The sequence below is a fragment of the Gouania willdenowi genome, chromosome 3 (genome assembly GCF_900634775.1).
Source record: "Gouania willdenowi chromosome 3, fGouWil2.1, whole genome shotgun sequence".
NCBI lineage: Eukaryota > Metazoa > Chordata > Actinopteri > Blenniiformes > Gobiesocidae > Gouania > Gouania willdenowi.
The window spans coordinates 11,395,376-11,417,765 of NC_041046.1; the positions used below are offsets into that span (position 1 = coordinate 11,395,376).

General features: G+C 39.0%; 1 protein-coding gene across 1 annotated transcript; it reads right to left on the minus strand.

Moving 5' to 3' along the window:
- Positions 1–12,727: 12,727 nt before the first annotated feature.
- On the minus strand, positions 12,728–20,972 carry LOC114459284 (zinc finger protein 260-like). The gene is made up of 2 exons (XM_028441591.1): positions 20,908–20,972; positions 12,728–14,750 (listed from the first exon to the last, which is right to left on the minus strand). Exon 2 carries the CDS (start codon positions 14,687–14,689, stop codon positions 12,728–12,730), a length of 1,962 nt encoding a protein of 653 aa, XP_028297392.1. The 5' UTR covers positions 14,690–14,750; positions 20,908–20,972.
- Positions 20,973–22,390: the final 1,418 nt, after the last annotated feature.

Genomic DNA, 22,390 nt, shown 5'->3' on the forward strand with positions numbered 1-22,390 from the left:
GGAACAAAAACACACAATTATTCTTAGGTTTGGTTTATTGGTTTATTGGTCAGTCAGAGCATAAACAGTATACACTCTGGTCAGACCAAGCTTATGTTTAGCCCCACCCCCATTTGAAGTCTGGTTTACAAAGTACAATATTAATTGATAATCAAAGAAAAATAATATACATTAGGGCCTCTGATTATCTATGATCGTGGAATTCATGTTCTGAATCATAAAATTAAATCCAAACCTTTTTAGTTTTTTCTCTTTATTTAAAATCTGGTCCCAATATGACATGAAAATGCTTCACATGCATGTTTTGGGACAATATCACACATATACATGCAATTTCTCTTCCATAAATAGCGAGTGTTACACACACAATCTCGATCATAAACTCGCTCTACGTAAACACATGGCTGGGTGGGATTTTGTACAAAACTTGAAGGTGAGTCCAAATGGAAACAGCTAAATGACACAGACTAAACCCTCATGTTTTGGGACCATATCAAACATTTCCAAGGTATTTTTCTTGTAAAATGGGGGGCTGGCCATGTTAACATTTAATCTGATATGTGGGAGGGGTCAGATATTGGTATGTTCATGTCAGATATGTGTGTCTGGGGTCATACTGTTCAGCCATTGGTCGTGTTTATTATTAAAATCAAACTCAAATGGTTTGTCATTGAACTGACGTGTGTGTGTGTGTGTGTGTTATTGTTGCACAGGTACGGAGAGCAGAATTTTGATTTCTCAGTTGCCACATTTTTCTATCACTCGGATTCATCTGATGAGGGGAGCACACATTCCTCCCCCCTCACCGTCCCCAACAGGAAGTGCCAGGTAACCCAGGGAGCAGAAAGCCCCCCCTCACTTGTTCTTAAACTGTTGGTGTTTCTGTGTTTGAACTCATCTTCAACCTTTTCCTTCTCCAGGCGTTAAATCCAGCTGCTCCAGCTTGGGAACCCTAAAAGAAGCTGTCAGGAATGGTTCATAGCATTCCACAGCCTCAGCACAGCTACCGGACCCGTGACAGAACCCCCACCCCTGGACAAACCCACTAGGGGTGCCTCCTCCACCAGAGGCACGGTCCCCTCATTATATTTTGAGGGTCTTTTTTTTTTTAACAATGTATAAATGTACAGTAAGAGTCTTTAATTTTTAAGAATGTATCAATGTACAATAAACATATGTTGAATTTGACATTTTCTTTGATTTTACCCCATAAACATTAAACAGAAAATCACTGGTAACCAGCTGCCAAACAAAACAAAAAGGACAAAGACATAAAGTTGTGGGTCTTTCAAAGTAATCCAGGAAAGGGCAACATAATTTATAAAAACTGTCTTCAGATCCGTGAACTCTGTATCTAATGTTTTCCAAATCCATACAGGACAATAAATCTTTTATCCATTGTGAATGTGAAGGGGCCGTGGAATCTTTCCACTTAAACAATATAGCTCGTCTGGCCAATAATAATTAAAAATTTAGAACTCTGAGCTTGTTTTTTTGACAAGTTAAGATCCTGGGCTACATCAAAAATAGCACAGGTTGGATCTGGCCTAATTTGGTGATGCAGGACATTGAAGATTGTGTGAAAATCTGAGTTCCAATAATTGACCAATGAAGGTCAGGACCAGTACATGTGAAGCAATGTACCAGGGGCGCTACCACACTTTTCACCAGTTGGGTCCACATATGCGCGCTAACTTAGCCTTGGACAAGTGCACAAAATGAACTATCTTGAATTGAACGAGTGTGTGTCGAGCACACATTGATATAGTGCGAACCTGGCCAAGAATAGACTCCCACATATCATAGTATTCAATTCTTGTTCCCATTTATATTTAATGGCATCAACAGAAAAAGGTAGAGGTTGGTTTGACTGATAATAAGTTGTCGACAGGATTATCTGGAAGTTTTTGAGGGAATTGCGTTGTCACACTCTGCACAGGGTCTAACCTGTAAAAAATGACAAAATTGAGTAGAAGCAATGCCAAATTTGGTGGATAATTGAGAAAAACTTTCAAATTGTCTATCTGTCATTGAAAGAACAAATAAGTAATTTAAAGTACCAGACTTTGAAGTGAGAAAGACTTGAGACCAAAACTTTTCCTAAACTGAAACCAAATTCTGATACTGACAGGCTACTATTATTACTAGGTAAAGACAAGGCAAGAGGAAATGATGAACCTTAAGTTGCAGGTAAAGAAATCTTATCGTCCACATGAGACTCCATGGTGACCCAAACGGGGGAAGACGGTTCCAAGTAAAAGTGTTTCCAATACAGCATTGACCTGATATTTGTGGCTCAGTATTAATATTAAGAAGAGCTTTCCTCAATCTTAGATGTTTACAATTCCAATTAAATGGTCTTATTACTGTCAATGGGAACATTGTTTTCATTAAATACAATTTAAAAATGGTTGATCTATGTCTTTTCTTTTTTAACAAGTTGCTGACGAAGGTCAACAAGAAGTGCAATCTTTTTAAGACAGCAATGCATGTTTTGTTATTGCAGTTAAAGAAATGAATTTATTTTATTGCATAATTGTGACCATCACAGTAGCCATAGCTGCCCTGGAGCAGACTGACAAAGGTGAGGCTGCCGTAGTGTGCCATTGGCTCCTCTGACCACAACCAACACTCACTCACACACTACATTCATACTAGGCAATGTGGGCAAAGTGTCTTGCCCAAGGACACAATGACAGATACCACTGGAGCGACTGTCCCCCTCTGTGGCACCTGGAATTCTCAGTGGTCTCCCGTCCAACTCCTAACCAATCACTGTCCTCCTTGTCTGCTGAAGAAGCACAAGAAATCACTCGTGACGAAGTACGGAATTCTACATCCCACAGTGCAATGCGCAAAACTTTCTGACAATGTCAGTAAGAGAGTGTTTACAGTGAAGAGGAAAACAATCTTTTGCGCAAGAATTTCAACCTTTAACATCTTTTAACACCTTTTTTCAGGCAAATGATCTTTGATTTATTGATCTATGAGGCCTACACTATGACTTGTGTCACGGCAAATTTGCGGTTGACCTCATTTGGAGACATGATTTATTGCTCTGGTTGAGTGATGGATTCCAGGCGAGGCATTGATGATTTTATAAAAAAGGTTTATTATAAAACTAAGTAAAAAAAGTACAAAGATGGACAAAATTAGTGACCGCCCGGGCGGACGTCCGATGATCGAGACCCGCTCTAACCAACAGTTTCACAGCTTAAGCTTTTATACAGATAACATAAGAAGTTCCACCCTGAGGTAAGGAGAAGGGGGGAGTCAGATGCCCAACAGTAGAAAACATTTGAGGATGATGAAGATGTGTATATTATGAGGAAGATTGGGCGCCACTCTTATCTATCCTTGATAGTGTGTGCGTTCGTGTATATCTGCATGTGAGTTTGAGTTTTGGCCTTCAGCAGAGACTCTGTGTTGCACTGAGTACAATACGATCTGTACTGTTTAATCTAACATGATTCAGCTGTTCAAAAGTGCAAAGAGTAATGGAGTCATCATGTATTAAAACATGACAAATTGTACACATGAACATACATTTGACGATATGATGATGAATATAAAAATTGCCATAACACTTGTAATGGGGCAAAAACACAACTGAATGCACACACTGAGGTACAACTGTGATGCGTTACATTTACATTGTATGACTACATCAGCTTACAAATGTAGGTTAGTACATTAAATTAAAAAAAATATTTATTTCCTATGCGATCTCATCGGGTAAATTGAAAGCATTTATCCATATATATTATTTCTTTTTTGATTTGCTCACCAACCAAGATCTTCAAAGACTGGGCTGGTCATTTTCCAAGAGAACTGATTGGTCAGTTTATTCTCACTCAGAATTGTTGGATTTTTTTTAAACAAATTTAAAATGTATATCTTGTGATGAGTGCTACGAGATGACTATTGTTGTAATTAGCAGTATATAAATAAATATCCCAACCTGGTTAGCCATTCAGCGTAAGTTACCATGATGATTTATCCCGGGAGTATGTTTACCAGCGTCATAGTATACAGCACACACTGAATTAATCCCCAAAGTCAATGCAATAAGAGGAAATCCAGCTTTGTAGTGCAGGCCCTCTATGCCTAGTGTTTACCCCAAGCAACAAACCATTCTGGTTTCCATATGGCAATATTTTTTTAGGAAAAATATCACAATTAAAGTCTGATGATGAGTTTCTGACCAATTAAATTAAATTGTGGGATTAAACAGTTGTTTCTTGGGCTGTAATTATGACTTTTTTTTAAATCTCATATTTAAGTAATAATTGTGAATTTACTAACTAATAATTATGACTATCTTTTTCATAATTATGACTTACTATCTCATAATTATGAATTTACTAACTTATGATTATGACTTTCCATGGTGATTTTTTATTTTTTAGTGGTGGAAATGGGCTACAGGAAAAGTATGGAGGCCCTTTTCAGCCAGTAAATAAAAGAAATGGCATTTTCTGGAATTGTAAAGATTATTTTATTGATATGGTCAAATATAATCATAAAAAATAATGTTTACCTGATTATTATTAATTAAAGAGCTAACAGGTTCACATTGCTGCGCGATGTTCTGCCACACAGAGGGCGGGAGTGTTGAACTGACGAGTCTGTAACAGTACATTGATATAAATAGGATAGGAATAGGCACATTCATTTACAAATACAGGTAAGATCTTACACAATTTTCATTTTTTATTAAAAAAAAAAAAAAGAAAAAAAAAAGATGAGCCCAAAAAAAGAAAACCCAATAAAGTAAAAAAAAAAGAGTCATCATCATATATATCAGTGGTTCTCAACTGGTGGGTCGGGACCTTAAAGTGGGTGGGTTGCGGACAGCTGGTCAAACATAAATAAATACTTATGGTCTCTCGCGTTGGACTTGTCTTTTAAATAAACTTTTATTTTGAAAGGCATGCTGTGGAATATATGTTGCATAGGAAAATATATAGATTTATGTTTTAAAAAAAGTTGTGTATGTGTTTTCAACAGCTATTTTTGAAAAACTAAATTTAAAAAGAGCTGCTCTAGTGTTTTAGCAGGTTTTCCTTCTCCTGTCCCATATGTGAGAACAGAGCAAGTAATTCTCATCCAACACCAGTGCCTGATCTTTAAATGTTCTTTCTACCCACGACACTTCTCACAGGAGTTATTACAGCAGAAACAAAGAAAGGGGAGTGTAGACGTCCTTTTACTTTAGGCAAATGTCTCTGACAATAGGGCTACTGTATATGAGGACATTTGAACTTTTTTATGGGTATTAAAAAAATTGTAAAATATCTTTTGACAGGAAATCAACATTTAAATGACAACTTCATTGTTAAAATTAAATGTAATAGTTGAGTTTAAAAAGTTAGTTGACTTTCCTGTGCAGTGTTAAACGTGTTTCCTGGCCTCTACAGGTTAACTTGTGCGTGGAGGTAAATTTGTGTCTTTATTATTCAATCCAAAGAACGTTCTTTCTATCAAAAAAGTATATTCATAAAAACATAAAGTGTTCAATCGGAAATAAATATTTGAAAATTAGCATTTGAACATTTTTCTAAGATCGAAAAGATTTTTTTTTTTTAATTAAATTGAATTCATATTTAATTGAAAATAACACATTTGAGTTTTTTTTTTTTCTTCATTTTTGTTTATTTTTTAACATTGGGGTCGCCTAAAATGTCTAGTAATGATAATAAAAAAGATTAAAAATATAGTTTTAAAATGTTTAAATTATTCTTCTTTCTCAAATATAAATCTAGTTCAAATAAAATGCAATATAAAAATATCTGAGCACTAATTCTGACCTACTCTGTATGGGCTTAAAACCCAATAAAGGTTAGGAACCACTACTTCATCCACATTAGACAAAAAGAAATATGTTGCTTTAAGTCAGGATCATTAGTGTCGGCAGTTTTTCTCCCACTACAACAAGGAAAACACTAAAGAATCGCCAACTACCTTTTCTCAACATCATCAGCCAGAAATTCTCACATTACAACCTTGCTCTCAATAAACAAAATAAGTGCTTTTGAAAATTAAATTATTCCTCCAAACTCAAGCTGGGACTTTAACTTGTTAATTGCGATTAATTAATTACAGAAAAAAATAATCCACTAAAAAACCACTGCGTCAATCGTTTATTTTATTTATTTTTGCCCCCAATAATGACGACCCTGAATTCTTCCATAGAGTCTTTTCGGAGTTATCAGACCTTTCTGCAGACTCATCATTAATCATCGGAGGTGACTTCAATCTGGCACTCAACACATCATTAGACAGATCCAATAAGTGCCCAAATACAAAACCGTCTCGATCTGCTAAAGTATTAATGAATTACATGGATGATCTTGGAATAGGAGACGTATGGAGACTGAACAACCCAACTAAAAAAAGAATACACCTTCTTCTCCCCTGTGCATAAATCCTTCTCCCGAATTGATTTTTCTCTCTCAAATAAATCCATCGCACATAAGATTTCCTCTAAAATACATCCTATAATCATTAGCGATCATGCCCCAATATCCCTCACCCTGAAGTGTGACTCTAATCAGAAATTATCCTCTCTGTGGCGCTTTAATACTTCATGACTTAATGACAGTGAATTTGGTAATATGATAAGAAAAGAATGGGAGGACTTTTTTTTTATTAACAAACGATTCTCTGGAAGTGTCACCGTCCTTACTATGGGAAACCGGCAAGGCTGTCATCAGAGGGAAGATTATATCAAACTCTTCTTATAAGAAAAAACAGGAACAGATAGCAGAAAAAACGATTGAAGAAAAAATTAAGAAACTTACGGAAGAATACGCAGCTAACCCGTCTGAACTTTTATGGAAAAAACTCCAAAATATAAAACTTAATCTGGACACCATTTTATCTAAAAAAAACTGATTTTATTTTGCAGCAATTACGATACAAAAACTTTGACTACAATAATAAATCAGATAAATATTTAGCAAATCAGCTTAAACACAACAAAGAAAACTATTTCATAGCGGCAATTTCTGATATTTCAGGTCAAACTTTAAACTTACCTCAGGACATTAATAAGGTTTTTCATGATTATTATCAAAACCTGTACTCATCAAACTTAAACCCTGACCCTGAAGATATTAAAACCTTCCTCAATAACTTAAACCTACCACAGCTCACCATAGATTAGAAAACCACCTTAGACTCACCATTAACCTTACAAGAACTACAAAATGCTTTGGATAGCATGTCAACAGGCAAAGCACCCGGTCCAGATGGGTTCCCTGCTGAATTCCTAAAACATTTCTGGTCAATGCTGGCTTCGCTTTTTTTCAGACGAATAACAGAGATTAAAAATAAAGGTTACAGGCCACATGAATACAGCAAACACTAAATTAATACTTAAACCAGACAAAAAACTCTCAAGCTACCGTCCCATCTCACTTATTAACACAGACATAAAAATTATTTCCAAAGCACTCACTTCCAGGTTAGAGAAAGTAGTACAGTCAATTATATACCAAGACCAGACAGGATTTATTAAAAATAGACACTCCACAGACAATGTTAGAAGACTGTTTAATTTGATCAACATGGCACAGAACTCTAAAAAGAAAACAATAATCTTGTCACTTGACGCAGAAAAAGCATTCGATAGAGTCAACTGGTCATTCCTCCTCTCTGTCCTTGGCAAATTTGGCTTTGGAGAATCATTCATACAATGGATCTCCCCCCTATACTCTAAACCTAAGGCCTCAGTAACCACAAACAAAATAACATCCCAAAGCTTCACACTGCAGAGGGGAACCAGACAAGGTTGCCCACTCTCACCTTTGCTTTTTGCAATATTTGTTGAACCTCTCGCAGCAGCTGTTCGTCAGAACTCTGTTATTAAAGGAATCCACTCATCCATTTCAGAACACAAAATTAATCTTTATGCGGATGATATTTTACTCTATTTGGAAGAACCACGATCTTCATTAAAAGAAGTATTTAAATTAATAAACAGCTTCTCTAAATTATCAGACTATTCCATTAACTGGTCAAAATCATCAATCCTTCCATTAACAAAAAATTAATGGAACCCAGTAAGCCAAAACCCACAATACCCTCCCCCACAAATACAATTAAATATTTAGGCTTAAATATATCACAAACCTAAATGAATTAATTAAACTGAACCTAGACCCACTGTTGGATAAAGTCACAGAAGATCTGCGGAGATGGAACAATCTCCCCATCTCACTCCTTGGCAAAATTGCCTCAGTTAAAATGAAAATCTTACCTAAAATAAACTATCTGTTCTCTATGATCCCACTGAAACCACCAACTAGGAAAAAAACCCAAAATAAGCCTTTCAACCCTTCAAAAAAACAAAAGCGAGGGTGGGTTGGAAGCCCCTAATTTCACGCATTATTACTTAGCAAACCAAATTCTACATTTAACAGAATGGCTAAAACCAAGAGAATACCACAACACCTGGCTAGAAATAGAACAGCTAGACTGCAAACATATTAAACTCTCTGATCTCCCTTTTATCACTGCGACCCTCAAACGTCATAACTGCTTTAAAAACCCACTGATTGCCTCCATCTTGACTGCGTGGTGGAAAGCCCTGGACATTACAAATGTTCAATTAAAAACTAGTATGCTGTCTCCAATCTGGCACAACCCTGACTTTAGAAACAGAAAAACACTGCTCTATCTAAAAACATGGGAAGACTTCTTGAAAATGATAAGCTCAGGACATATAACAATCTAACCCAAACATTCAATATAAATAAAAGTTATTTTCTTCAGTACTTACAAGTAACAAAGACAATTAAGAAAAATACAGCAATAGATTTAATCACCTTACAACCTTCAGAACTGGCCATATATATGAAAAAAAATCTCACCAAAAACAAAAAAACAATGAATAATATACAGAGCACTCTTCAACACTAACTCTAATCACTTACCAATCGCTAAATGGGAAGCTGAACTCTCAATCACCACGAACATCGATTTCTGGACAGAAATTTGTTGTAATACTTTTAAGATGACTAAAAACACAAATCTTCAGCTAATTCAATACAAGGTCCTCCACACATTACCCAACAGAAAATGTATAAAATGGGCTTCTCCCCAACAGACATCTGCTATCAGTGCACCCAGGGAACAATTGATTCATATTTACATGCTGTAAGGCTTTGTTCGCCAGTTCAACAGTTTTTGTTTCTAATCACTGAAAAACTGTCCTCCATTTTGGACTGCAGGATTCCTCTATCTCCAAATCTGTCTCTTAGGAGACCTGACTATGCTTGATCTTCCAGCAAACCAATCGCAATCCATCCTTGGAGCACTCGCCATAGCAAAAAAAAAAACAATATTAGTGAATTGGAAAGATAAAAAATCGTTAGGCATGAACCAATGGCAAAATCTCCTCATAGAATTTATTTCCATGGAAAAGATGTCTGCTCTCAGAAAAAATAAAATAACCTGCTTTGAGGAGCGTTGGACTCCTTTTCTAATTGCATTAAATCTTGATTTTTCATTTTTAGCCTGATGATCTAGCCTGCAAGCAACTGCCAGCACCACTCTTTACTAACACACTGATCTACCTGTAGCCCTGGACATCCATGGGCTTGTGGGGTGGCCTTGACCTGGGTGGCTTGAGTGGGTTTCTGGGGTGTTTTGGGTGCCTCTGCGCAGGCGAGCGTCCCTTTCGGATGCTCTTGTGGTCCCTGGGCGGTTTGGTGTTGCTCTCCTGCCCCCTCCGTGCACGTCTGGGTAGCCCATGGGGCTGGGGGCCTGCGTGTTTCTCTGCCGCTTTTTCCTCTTGCCCTCTGTCCCCCTGTGTCGTCCTCACCCCTCCTCCGCCTTCGCTCTGTGCCTACTCTCCAGTTGGGTTTGGCGCGGGGGGCTCCTGTCTGCCTGGGATGCTGGTGGGGGGGGCAGTGGCCTTCGCTTGGAGGGCGGGCATTGCTGCGCTGGGTGGGTGGCTTGGGGGTTGGCTCGTCTGGGGGCTTGGGGTGGTGGGGTTCATGGCCTCGGGACGGGGGGGTCCGGGGTGGGTGTGACGCAGGGGGTGGCTACTCTTGGGGCGGCGCTTGCGTCCTGGGTTGTTGGGTGGCGGGATGTTGCGGTGGGTTGCTCCGCCGGCCGGGCTCGGCGCCTTGGCCGGGTTCCCTGGGACGCCCCTTTGCTGAGGAGCACCCCCCCCCCCCCCCCCCCCGGGGGCAACCTTGGGGGACCACAAGGTTGCTATGTTGTGGTGTTGTGCGGGCCTGTGCTGACCCTGGTGTGGGCGCTGGCCTCTCTCCAGCTCGGCCGCCGCCTGCTTTGGCAGGGTGGGCCGCTCTGGGCTAGCGGGGGTTGCCTCCTGGACGCTCCGCCTGGGGGCGGGGGCTGGTCCCGCCATGCTCCGTGTGGCCGGCGTGGTTCGGGGGGGGTCTCTGGTTGTGCTGCTCGGCGCGTCCCTGGGGCCTGCAGTGCCGCGTGCCCGTCTGCGCCATCTACCCTCTCCGGTGGCCCGCAATGCGGACGGGCCGGGATCACACCAGACAGGGCTCCTACATGGACACTTCACGTCACTCACTCCAAGCTGGTCTGGCTCCCCCACTTGTTGCACCTGAAAGTTCCTCATCCTTATAGTCCATCCTGTGTGATCCCATGTGCTGCTTCTTCACACACCTCTGCTGTTCAGCTAACCCTTAAGTGCCACTCAAGAGTGTAAATGCTCCTACTTCCTGGTGATTTGCTTCTTGGATGTGTTAGTCTGAACATCATCTTTTTCCACAAGGTTTTCAAAGCTGTTGTCCTGCTGCTGAGCCTGAAATTATTTTTCTGCTGCCAGGTTTTAGAAAGCCAGAGTGGAACTAATGCACCAGGAAACAACCTGGGCACACACGTAAACCCCTGGACTAGGGGTGGGCGATATGACGATATAAAACCGTCTTACGATCTCCAAAGCTGACGATCTGTATTTTTTGAGAGATCGTAGGATCGTGATATAAGCATATATTTGTGAAAGCCGAAGGCGCTGCTCTTTTCCTTCCTCTCCCTCTCCCTCTCCCCCTCCACTCTGGCAGTGGTGACATGTGACCTTTAACCAATCAGAGTGATCGGTGCACGTAATCCCCTCCCCTGTGTTTCATTCATCAACAAGCACGGAGCATGGCGGTCGCAGCGGAGAGCGGAGATTATGTCCCGAAAAGAAACTCCACGTCCATAATTTGGAACTGGTTTGGCTTCGCCCCACATGACAAAGAGCATAATAATATAATATGCAAAGTGTGCACGGAGACGGTAAAGGCAACAGACGGCAATACCACGAACTTGTTTAACCATTTGAAGCGAAAACATAATAAACAGTATAGTGAAAGTCGAGCTGTACAAGCAGCTAAAACACCCCCCCGCAGCGGCCGCTTCAAAACCACAGCAAAAGATATCAGATGCCTTCGCTAAACTTACACCTTATGATAGAGGCAGTCAACGCTGGAACACTATTACAGATGCTGTGGCTCTTCATATAGTAAAGGATATGTGTCCGCTACAAACGGTGGTAGGAGTGGGCTTTAAGAAGATGGTAGAAGTTTTGGATAAGCGCTTCCAACACCGTCATCCCACGCATGTATACAGACTGTCGAAGTAAAGTTGCTCAAAAATACTAAATGTGCAGTTCTATGCCACAACAAGTGATCTATGGTCCAGCAGAACATTTGAACCATATTTGAGCTTAACAGTTCATTACATCGACAACTGGGTGCTGCGCAATGCGACTCTGCAAACTACGTATTTGCCAGAGGATCACACTGGTGAACTAATAGCTGCAGGATTAAGAGAGGCTCTGGAGTCGTGGGACATGGATGAAAAAAAAATGACGTGCATGACGACAGACAGCGGGGCTAATATGGTGAAAGACTTGCACTTTCTTTTAACCAAAAGTTCATTTGTGCACTAAAATTATTTTGCCTCATTGGATGAGCCCTTATACGATTGTTGTCATTGCAAGTTGCACTAATTTACACTTAAAAGTATTACTTGAAAACTTGACAGTAAAAAACTACTATGAATTTTGTTAGTTTATATGTAATCTTATAGTTGATGTGAGTTTGTTTGTGTGTTCATAAGTTGTACAACATTGAAATAAATTGAAAAAAAAAATGTTTTTGCTTGTTTCAACAAAAATTAGCATGTTAATTAAAAGTGTGCTTTATTAAAAAAAAAAAAAAAAAACCGTGATAAAATCGAAATCGTGAGTTTGACTTTGAAAAATCGTGATATTAATTTTTTTCCATATCGCCCAGCCCTACCCTGGACCCATGTTGAGTTTTCAAATAGACCCCAAGATCTCTACTAGTTATTAATTACTTCACTAACTAATGTTTACTATAAAAAATTAAAATGCAGATTCAATGTTTTTGTGAAATCTGTGGAAAAAACTAATGAACTGCAGAAGTGTAAATTATTTAATTGAAGGCAAACTTTTTTAATGTAACAGACTCAAAAATAAACATTTAACAAAATATTTACAGTTGCACTTACAGGAAACTATTACACAAAATAAATCAAATGTAAATACAACTGCCAAAATTTTATGTTAACTTACTGAAAAAACTAACTTCAAAAACTCTAGCTACACTTTAAACTTTTACTATACCTAAACACATGTAGCGAAAAACAATGAACAACTAATAGGCTATTAATTCAGTTCAGACTTTTCTTTGAAACAATTCCTTTGTCAAACGTCACATTTGAATGGTTTTTATCGTGTGTGGATTCTTATGTGTGACTGAAGGTGATGCTTTTGATTGAAAACTTTACTACAAACATCACATTTAAATGGTTTCTCTCCTGTGTGGATCGTCATGTGGTGGTTAAGGCTGACCTTTTGAATATAACCCTTACTACAAACATCACATTTAAATGGTTTCTCTCCTGTGTGGATTCTCATGTGTGACTGAAGGTGATGCTTTCGATTAAAACCTTTACTACAAACATCACATTTAAATGGTTTCTCTCCTGTGTGGATTCTCATGTGTGACTGAAGGTGATGCTTTCGATTAAAACCTTTACTACAAACATCACATTTAAATGGTTTTTCTCCCATGTGGATTATCATGTGGTGTTTAAGGCTGACCTTTCGAATATAACCTTTACTACAAACATCACATTTGAACAGTTTCCTTAATGTGTGGATACTCTTGTGTCGCTTAAAGCTGCTCTTTCTGTTGAAAACTTTACTACAAACATCACATTGGAATGGTTTCTCTCCGGTGTGAACTATCATGTGTGACTGAAGGTTATGATTTCGATTAAAACCTTTGCTACAAACATCACATTTGAACAGTTTCCTTAATGTGTGGATACTCTTGTGTCGCTTAAAGCTGCTCTTTCTGTTGAAAACTTTACTACAAACATCACATTGGAATGGTTTCTCTCCGGTGTGAACTATCATGTGTGACTGAAGGTTATGATTTCGATTAAAACCTTTGCTACAAACATCACATTTGAGCAGTTTCCCTCCTGTGTGGATTCTCTTGTGTCGTTTAAAGCAGTCCTTTCTGTTGAAACCTTTATTACAAACATCACATTTGAATGGTTTCTCGCCTGTGTGGATTCTCAGTTTTAAAGCTGCACTAAGTGATGCTTTCTTACCACCCACACAATCAAGTGTAATTTTTATCGGAACCTTTGTTTTTGAACAAATTTGTTGAAATGAACTAGTCTGTATTTTGGAAGTTTTACATCCCCTTTCACCATTTTTCCTGGAGTCAGACAACTTTCTCTTCTTCCTGGTGGAGTCAAAGTCAGCTTCAGTTTCAGACTCTGACAGAGGTTTCGGCCAACAGCCTTCATCATCATCGCTACTATATTCAGTCTGAGTCGAGTCTGTTTCTGTTCCATCAGGACCTTGTAGTACTAAACTGCTTGGATCTGGGTCCTGGGCTGCTTCTGGTCCTTTGCTGTTAATTCCCACAGTTTGTATTTTCATGAATTCATTTAAACTGCAGGTTGAAGGTTCCTCCTTCATGTTCATTTCTGTTAGTTGTCTCCAGTGTAGCTGGGAGGTCTGAGGCTTCTCCTCTTCATCTTCACATATAACAGGACAAAAGTTTGTCTCCTGCAGCACACAAAGCTGCTTTTCCTCCTGACCTTCACTGATGATCTCTGGTTCCTCCTTTATGTGGAGAACCTCTGGGACCAGCTGCTCCACGTTCTTCCTGTCACTGAAAACACAATCAGTGACTGGCGGCTGCTGGAGCTGTAATCTGTGCAGCTGAACTTTGGGCGTGAAGGCAGCCAGCACGAGTTGTGCTGTTTCATCTGTATTTGGAACAGATTGAGAACCTAATTGTCTCCTGGTGTTATGGTGGAGACTCTCAGCATCCACTGGAACTTCTTCCTCTCCATGTTCAGTCTTGAGGGTATTTTCTTGCTCTGAGGCTCTGCATATTTCTAATGCTCCGTGTAATGTTAGACCTCTTTCCTGGAACAGTCTCTTTTTTAGGTCACAGTCTGTGATGCTTAACACCAGCTTATCTCTCAGCATGTCATGCTCACTTATTCCAAACAAACAGTCTTTGCTTTTCTGTTGCAGTTCTGTTATGAATGTGTTTACTGATGTCCCTGTTTTCATCTGATGGGACCAATATTGATATCGTTCAAAGACAACATTTTTCTGTGGACTACAGTGATCTTTAAAGGCTTGAAGAACATCCTCCATTGTCAGCTCACCTCCCTCAGCTCTAACCGTCAGGGTGTTGTACACTTACAGTGCATCCAATCTGAAAAATGCAGTATTTAGTGAGAACAATAAAGACTCTGCCCTAGGGCTGGGCAATTTTGCATTAAAAAAAAAAAAAAAAAAAAAAAGAAAACTCAGAAAAAAAGATGCATTTTCAATGCACTTAAAAATGACTGCCGACATCAGATATATTGTCAAAAGTGCAACTTTATTGCTGTGATTGTCTTTAAGAGTTTAAATGCAGAAAACAATCCCAAAATAAAAGTATATGAGGCTCTCTCATTCAACAATTTCAAGCTTTAACCCAGGTTAAAGCAAAAGTGCAACAACAACTTCATAGTAGGATGGGCGATATTGACAAAAAAGATTTATCCCGATAATTTCTAGTATTTATCACGATAACGATAATAAATCACGATAAATAAAAACTATAAATAAAAAAATTCACAACTTAGTGTAAACAGGTTCCTTACAAACACAAATAAATCAGAATACATCAACATTAGACACATTTAAAAAGGCTACAATTACTGCTGACTCAAAAAGCTCATGAGCTGATATGTTATGGAATATATTTGTGCATGTGGATTACTATTAGTGTTATTGTATGTAATTCATTTATTTCCTCACTTGAAATAAAATTATTTAAAAAAAAGCACATTAAAAGCACAAATAACTTCAATAGTGTTTTTACTGCTGATGAAATATAATTAAAAAATATTGCGTTTCACAAATTGGGATGAATGAATAGTGACATTAGTTATTATATTAATATTTATGTCACACAAGGTGTGACATGTTTAGCTTTTATTCTTCCATACAAGTGTTAAATCTGACCATAAACAAATCGGTGGCTCTCTGTGGTTTGATGACAATAAGACGTGTTCTTTTTATTTGGTCTATTATTCCTTATATGGAGTGGTTAGCGTTAGCACTTAGCTCAGTGTGCTGGTGTGTTAGCTGAGCATAGTTAGTTTTAGTTGAGTTTCCAGTTCATAATTGTTGCTACAGGTTCATCTCTGTCCCCGTGTTTGTGGAACTTTGTGTGGATCTGACGGAGGAACTTGAATCGGTTCCCTTTGTTTGATGGTTGTCTGGTTTTAACCGGTTTTAACCAAGTAGCGGTCCATAATGTGTCGCAACATAGTAGCTTCAGGTAGCCGTGACGAACACCTCAGACACACACACACACGGCGGTGTGTGCGGGGGGGTGGTGGCGGTGCACACCGTGCCGAGCTTCCGTAAACAACGTTCCGCTCCAGAGAATAAGTTGTTGACAACAAACGGGGCAGTTTTAGCCCGTGGAACGCGGTTTTTTTGGGGGCATTCTTGACTAAATTGAGGGACAAAAGGCCCGTGACCCTCGCTAATTTCCGACATGGGAATTTATAGTTTATATCGTAGGATGACATATTCTTACCGGTGAGAATGTTTTTGACGATAAATCAGAAATGATAAAATATCGCACATTCCTACTTGGAAGTCCCTTTTGTGTCCAAGTGTGCAACAATTACAGTAGTTCCTCGTTTATTGCAGGGGTTATGTTCTAAAAATAACCAGCAACAGGCAAAATCTGCGAAGCAATCAGCTTTATTTTTTACTATTTTTATACATGTTTTAAGGCAGTAAAACCCCTCACCACACACTTTATACACTTCTCAGACAGGAATGAACATTTCTATCTTGTTTAAACACTCTCAAAGTTCAAACCTTCGTAGATGTTAAAACATAAAACCTTTTTTCAAACATACAGCGCTTCAGAGTCACACTGTTAGTAATCAGACATTGATGACGAAAACCAATCAGAGTCTTTGTTGACGATGACGTCAGGTCGTCAACACGGACACCAGTCTGTTCACGGCCTTTATAACCTGGACCGGACTAGGAAGGATTTGGCATGGAGGAGAATCAGCGAGGAGGTGGTAGAAGCAGGTAAAAGTTCTCTCTGTAGCACTGAGCTAGGATAGCATTAGTCGCTAATCACACCAGCTTTTTTCACTGGTGGTTTATGTTTATGAGAGGAGAAAAAGGAGCGTAACTCCTTGCTTCAGCAGGCAGTGAAACTCACTGAGTCGGATGTGTCGCTGGTGGGTGAACGCAGCATTAGGACGCAGAACACAATGCGCGTTCATACGCTGTAAAAAAAACGCATCCAAAATTAAAACACAGGGGCTGCAAAAGGTGAACCACGATATAGTGAGGGAATACTGTATTACTACGATACAGATTAAAAAAAGGAAAAAAAAACAACAGAAAATCCTCCCTACGTTGCTGAAAACTGAAAGTATAGGGCGCTAGGGCTGGGCGATATATCGAATATACTCGATATATCGCAGCTTGTAGTCTGTGCGGTGTTGAAAATGACCATACCGTTAAACTCGCGGACTGTTTTTTTTTTTTTTTTTTGAAATGTCATTGTAACCCACGTCATAAAGAAATGTATTATATTTATATTATTTAATTATATTATATTTAGCAGAAGTAAATTTATTATAACATCTACTCTTCAGTTATTTATATACAATATTATTTCACCGCACTAATAGACTGCACTGACGTCACTCATCCACACGCACACACGCCAGCCAATCACAGACCAGTATCCTAGTATAAACAGGAAGCATGAGATACGGGAGGAGAAGGCTTGAATACGGGAAACGATCAAGCAGCAGCTGAAAACGCAGCATATGAACGGTAGCACGCACACCCGGTGCTCCGCAGACAGCACTTTACTAACTGTGCAGACCAGCGGTTGTGCCTTGCACCTGACAAAAGCAGCGATCGGCAGCAGAACGGAGGACTTTGTATAGGCGACTCAGATTGCATCGGCCAGGTTTTTTAAACCCCCCCATGGATCTAAAGATGGTGAACTACCCACGGAGATGACGTAGTGGACGGTGAACTGCAGGTCTACCAGAGCGGTAGGACCGCCGCACCGATCCTCTTACCAGGAACGCATGAACTTCAATCCTACCAGGGTGGTAGGATCAACTTTATTTAATTAGGTTCTCTTCCAGTGGACCAACCCAACGAACTTCAGTCCTACCAGGGTGGTAGGACTGACTTCATTTTTCGTTTGAGTGGAACTATTTTTTTTTCCCCAGGCTGTGACACCTTATGAACTGAGCTAAATCCCAGCGGGTGAACTGGAGTCTGTTTTGAGACCACTTTTGTTTATTATTATTTTCTGTAATATAATAAATCCATGGTACTTATTTTCTATAAACAACAAATTGTCTGTCTATTCTCTGCACATCTTAGTAATCATTCCCAACTCACACTTGAACCTAGAAACTAATCTCAGAGAAAAAATTTATTAACCAACAGTAAATGTACAATTGGCTACATCATCTTAATGACAACATGCACAAAAGGGCACTATTTGTTTTAAAATATTGTAGTGGCATTATGTACAAAAAGTGCACTTTAATTTTGTGTTTTGAAATGCCATGTGAGTTGCATCCTGCACTAATGTCTTGTTTTGAAATGTCTCTGTGACAATTTTGCACAGAACGTGCACTTTCTGTTGACAATTTTATGTTTGAGCCACTCACTGTTTAATAAATACAGTTATGTCAACTTTGACTTAGTTGTGATATCCCCTTTTTTGCATGAAAGTTTAAAATTGGCATATATTAATGCAGTATGATCAAGAATGTTTTAATGTAGACATATAGAATCATCATACTGGTGTGATTTTGTGCATCAAAGTGTTAATTCAAGGGTAATGCAAAATATCGAGATATATATCGTGTATCGTGACATGGCCTAAAAATATCGCGGTATTTATAAAAGGCCATATCGCCCAGCCCTATAGGGCGCCATTGCTCCATAGGGGAGAAAAATTACAACGTTGAGGGCCCCTACGCTCAACAACGCTGGCGAGAACCCTGATACCAAAAAATACACAAAACGACTCAGAAAGACATCGAAAATTACAAAAAAAATTACATAAGAACAAAATACACAAAAGGAGGAAAAATATACACAATAGGTCTGGGACATTTAATAACAAACAGCTGCACAACATGTGCCACTTTTGGCTTTTTCTCCTCTAAGGGACAGCATGTGTGAGTGACTTCTGTTGTCTGGTTTGTTTAGCGGAAGGTCTGGGTTAGGATGCACTCAGTAATCCAACAAACTGCACTTTCAACAAGTATTTCAATACAAAATAAGCTATAAAATAAAAATGTATCGATATAGGCGATATTGTAATTGTCTATATCGGCAAATAGCAAACTCGATATATTGCCCAGCCCTAGTAATATATATATATATATATATATATACGATTAATTGGTGGCCGAATATATATTATTCAGTAGGATATTGCAAAAAAAGCCACATTCGCCCTCGGTTTAGTGAGTTAAAAGCAAGGCCGAATAGTAGCGTGTGACGCAATCAAACAACGTGCAGTGATTTTGAATCGGAAAAGTGTGTGTGCGTTGCTGCAGAACCAGCAGCAGCAGCTCCTCCTTTCCACACACAAACCAGCAGACTCTCTCCTTTCCACTTACCGTTCTTCGTCACCGCGTAAAAGTTGGAAACCCATCTAATTCCACAACCGAGTCCGTTGTTAGCGCTGTGAGCCACGAATCCGTAAACATCCCCATCGTTTCCTCCTAACCCCCAGTTTACACTGGATGCGGCTCCGCTGCGTTACGTCACCGCCGCGTCACCGGAGCTGATAGGTTTCCATTTTAGTCTATGTGTTAATTTCCACCGGGTCCGCTGCGGTGCGTGTCTGCTCCTTCCCAGGTGCGGTAGTCCGGTACCCTCCGCCAGATATACGCAGGGCTTCTATTTCTGGCAGATACCGGAGCACGACGCATCAATCAGCACAGAGCAAATGAAGCTAAACAGGAAATTAAGCATGTACTCCGCAATAAAATTTTGGGTTACTTTTCAAAATAAAACACTTCAGATTATATTTCAAGTAATACCGGATCGGTGCCGTGGCGCAGCGGAGACGTATCCAGTGGAAACCTCGGGTTACACTACACCGGGTGTCGGTGCAACAGGCTGGTAAAAAATGGGTCCGTGGCTCCAAGCAGTGACTCCTAACACGATCGGCAGTAAAAAAAAAAAAAAGTAGTGCAGTTTGGGCGACCAGGAGTGCAGTTCGCATTTACATATATGGCAATAAAGTATAATATATATTCTATATTAAACCGCAGTGTTTGTTTTAGCTGTTGGATAGTTGGAGAGGGAGGAGCTCACACTTTAGGAGGCGCGTTAGATGACGTCACCTGCCAACGTGGGCAAAATTCAACTCTTTGGAGCGGACTTTTTACAAAATGTTGAATAACAAGGGAGGGAGGAAACAACTTTGTCCCTCTGAATGAGGCTAAAGGGATGTACATCACTGTAGCAAAACCATTATAAAGTGATTTTTTTCATCATACCTCCCCATTAATCCACTTTAGGGTTTTTTTGGAATGCATGTTTTGTTTTATTTTAAGGGATAATATAAATGAAAAACTTTGTTGTGCTTCTTTTGAAACGCAAAAGCTACTGGAATATTTTTAAAAAGTCAGAGTATTCAATAAACATTAACTTTCTTTAAAAAACATGTCTAAAAATGTATTGTAGGCTATTTATGCACTATTAAAAATTAAAAAATAGTGATAAACTTAACCGCATTTGATATTTGGCGAACCGATTATATTTTATTCGGCTTCGGCCACACATTTTCATTTTGGTGCATCCCTAATATATATATAAAAGCATCTATAATGGAAGCATTCATGGTGGAGTATCTCAGATGGTACATCGCTGATAACCAGTAAAATTGGTACATCACTTAATAGCCTGTCATTATTTATTGTAAGTGTTTTAAAGCTAAAAATAAATGATTATAAGCTCATTATTCAATATGAATTCAGTATTGCCAGTTGCTCATCACAGCATCCACTAACAATGATGATATGCAGATATTTAATAAGAACACATTTTGCATGCTTTAATTCCTTTTTCTTTGTTTATTTAAATTCAGTAGCTATAAAATTACGATATAGTTTTAGTAGATATTGTACAACTCTGGCCATATTATAAATTCCACAAATTTAAACCTGGCGCCAAACTTATAAACATTGGTTAATAAATACAAGTGGGTTCACTAACGGTGTAACATATTGGTAAATCATAATCCAGTGACTTTACAGTATAATTTGTGATGGATTTCACCGTGTACTGACCTGAAAAATGTAGTATTAACAGAGAATGAAGACGGTCCGTTGTATTTTACATCCACATTAACAGGAAACAGGAAGTTGCACCGTAAAACCAAACCTGGATTAACACCTCCCAAACAAAGGTTCCGCTTCATTATTTACAGTTCCCACAGGTCTATTTGATTACTGTAAAATACAATATATGACCCAGTGACCTCAAAACAATTTATAATAGTAGTCCTAGCCACAGGCTATCACACACACCTTTGTTTCCCTGTTTTAAGGTTTAAAAAAAATTAAAAATTAAAGCATAATCTGCAAAAATCCTAGAATATCAATGATTTTTTTTCAATAGCTTTGAGGTCATGTGACCCAGTGAACTCAATCTAATTTACAAAAAAAAATCTTAGTCCCAGGCTATCTTGCACACATTTTTGTTTCCATAATTTGAGGTTTTGAAATTCTTGAAAAATCATAATGTGGGAAAATCCAAAAAATCCAGGATTTTTTTTTCTGTAGCTTTGAGGTCATGTGACCTTGTGACCTCAAACCAATTCATAATAGTAGTCCTAGTCCTGGAATATCATACTCAACTTTCATTTCACCTTTATTTTTCAGGTTTGATAATACATATCAATGCATCTTCTCATTCTTTTACAGTTAACTTTGTGTCTAGCTTGCTCAGGTCATTAGGTCATCAGTGCAGAGCAGGGACACGTACATTCTGTTCCTGTCTGCTGCATGCCTTTTTGAAAGTATCAGCACATTTTGTTAACATATGCTTTATCCATTGCACATATGCTTTGGACGTGGTTTAACGATAACATAACACGAGGCTGATTTACGTCACCTGATTTACGTTAACACAAACACTACTACCTTCTACCTCTTGCTTAGTGTCCTGAGACACCATATGTGGAGACCTGCACATAACCCTGCTTTTTTCTCTGTACATATAGGTTCTCCTTTTTGAGCCATAAATAACAAACTTACAGACAGTCAGCAGATTTCAACACACTTCTAACTAAAATACACTTCTAGGCTGCAAGCAGGAACAGAAATGACATCTCCTCTTTAGGGCTGGACATCCGGCCTACCCAGAGTATAAACTCCTGTGTATTTCTCTGTTCAGGAGGATTCGACACTAGCGGCCTTGTAACAAGCGTCGAAGAATCCTCACTGATGCATGTATCTTGTGTGTCCATCAAATCTTTATTAAAACTGTTATACGCAGGTCAATAATCTCTCCTGTTTCTCAATCCAATTCCAGATTAAAAGAACCCGGTTAGATACACACGGGAAATCTAACAGCTTATAGATTTTGTTTTTGTTTTATTTTATTTTTTTTTCAAATTGAACATTAAACAACTTCCCAGCCTTAGAGATAGGGTGAGGAGCTCAAATACCCGGGAGGAACTCGGAGTAGAGCCACTGCTGCTTCAAGTCGAGAGGAGCTGAGGTGTTTCAGGCATCTGTTTCAGATGCCTCCTTTTCAACTCCCTCGGGA

What these genes read in the sequence shown, in the direction of transcription:
- LOC114459284 (XM_028441591.1), bottom strand. Translation starts at nt 14,689, where the DNA reads ATGGAGGATGTTCTTCAAGCCTTTAAAGATCACTGTAGTCCACAGAAA.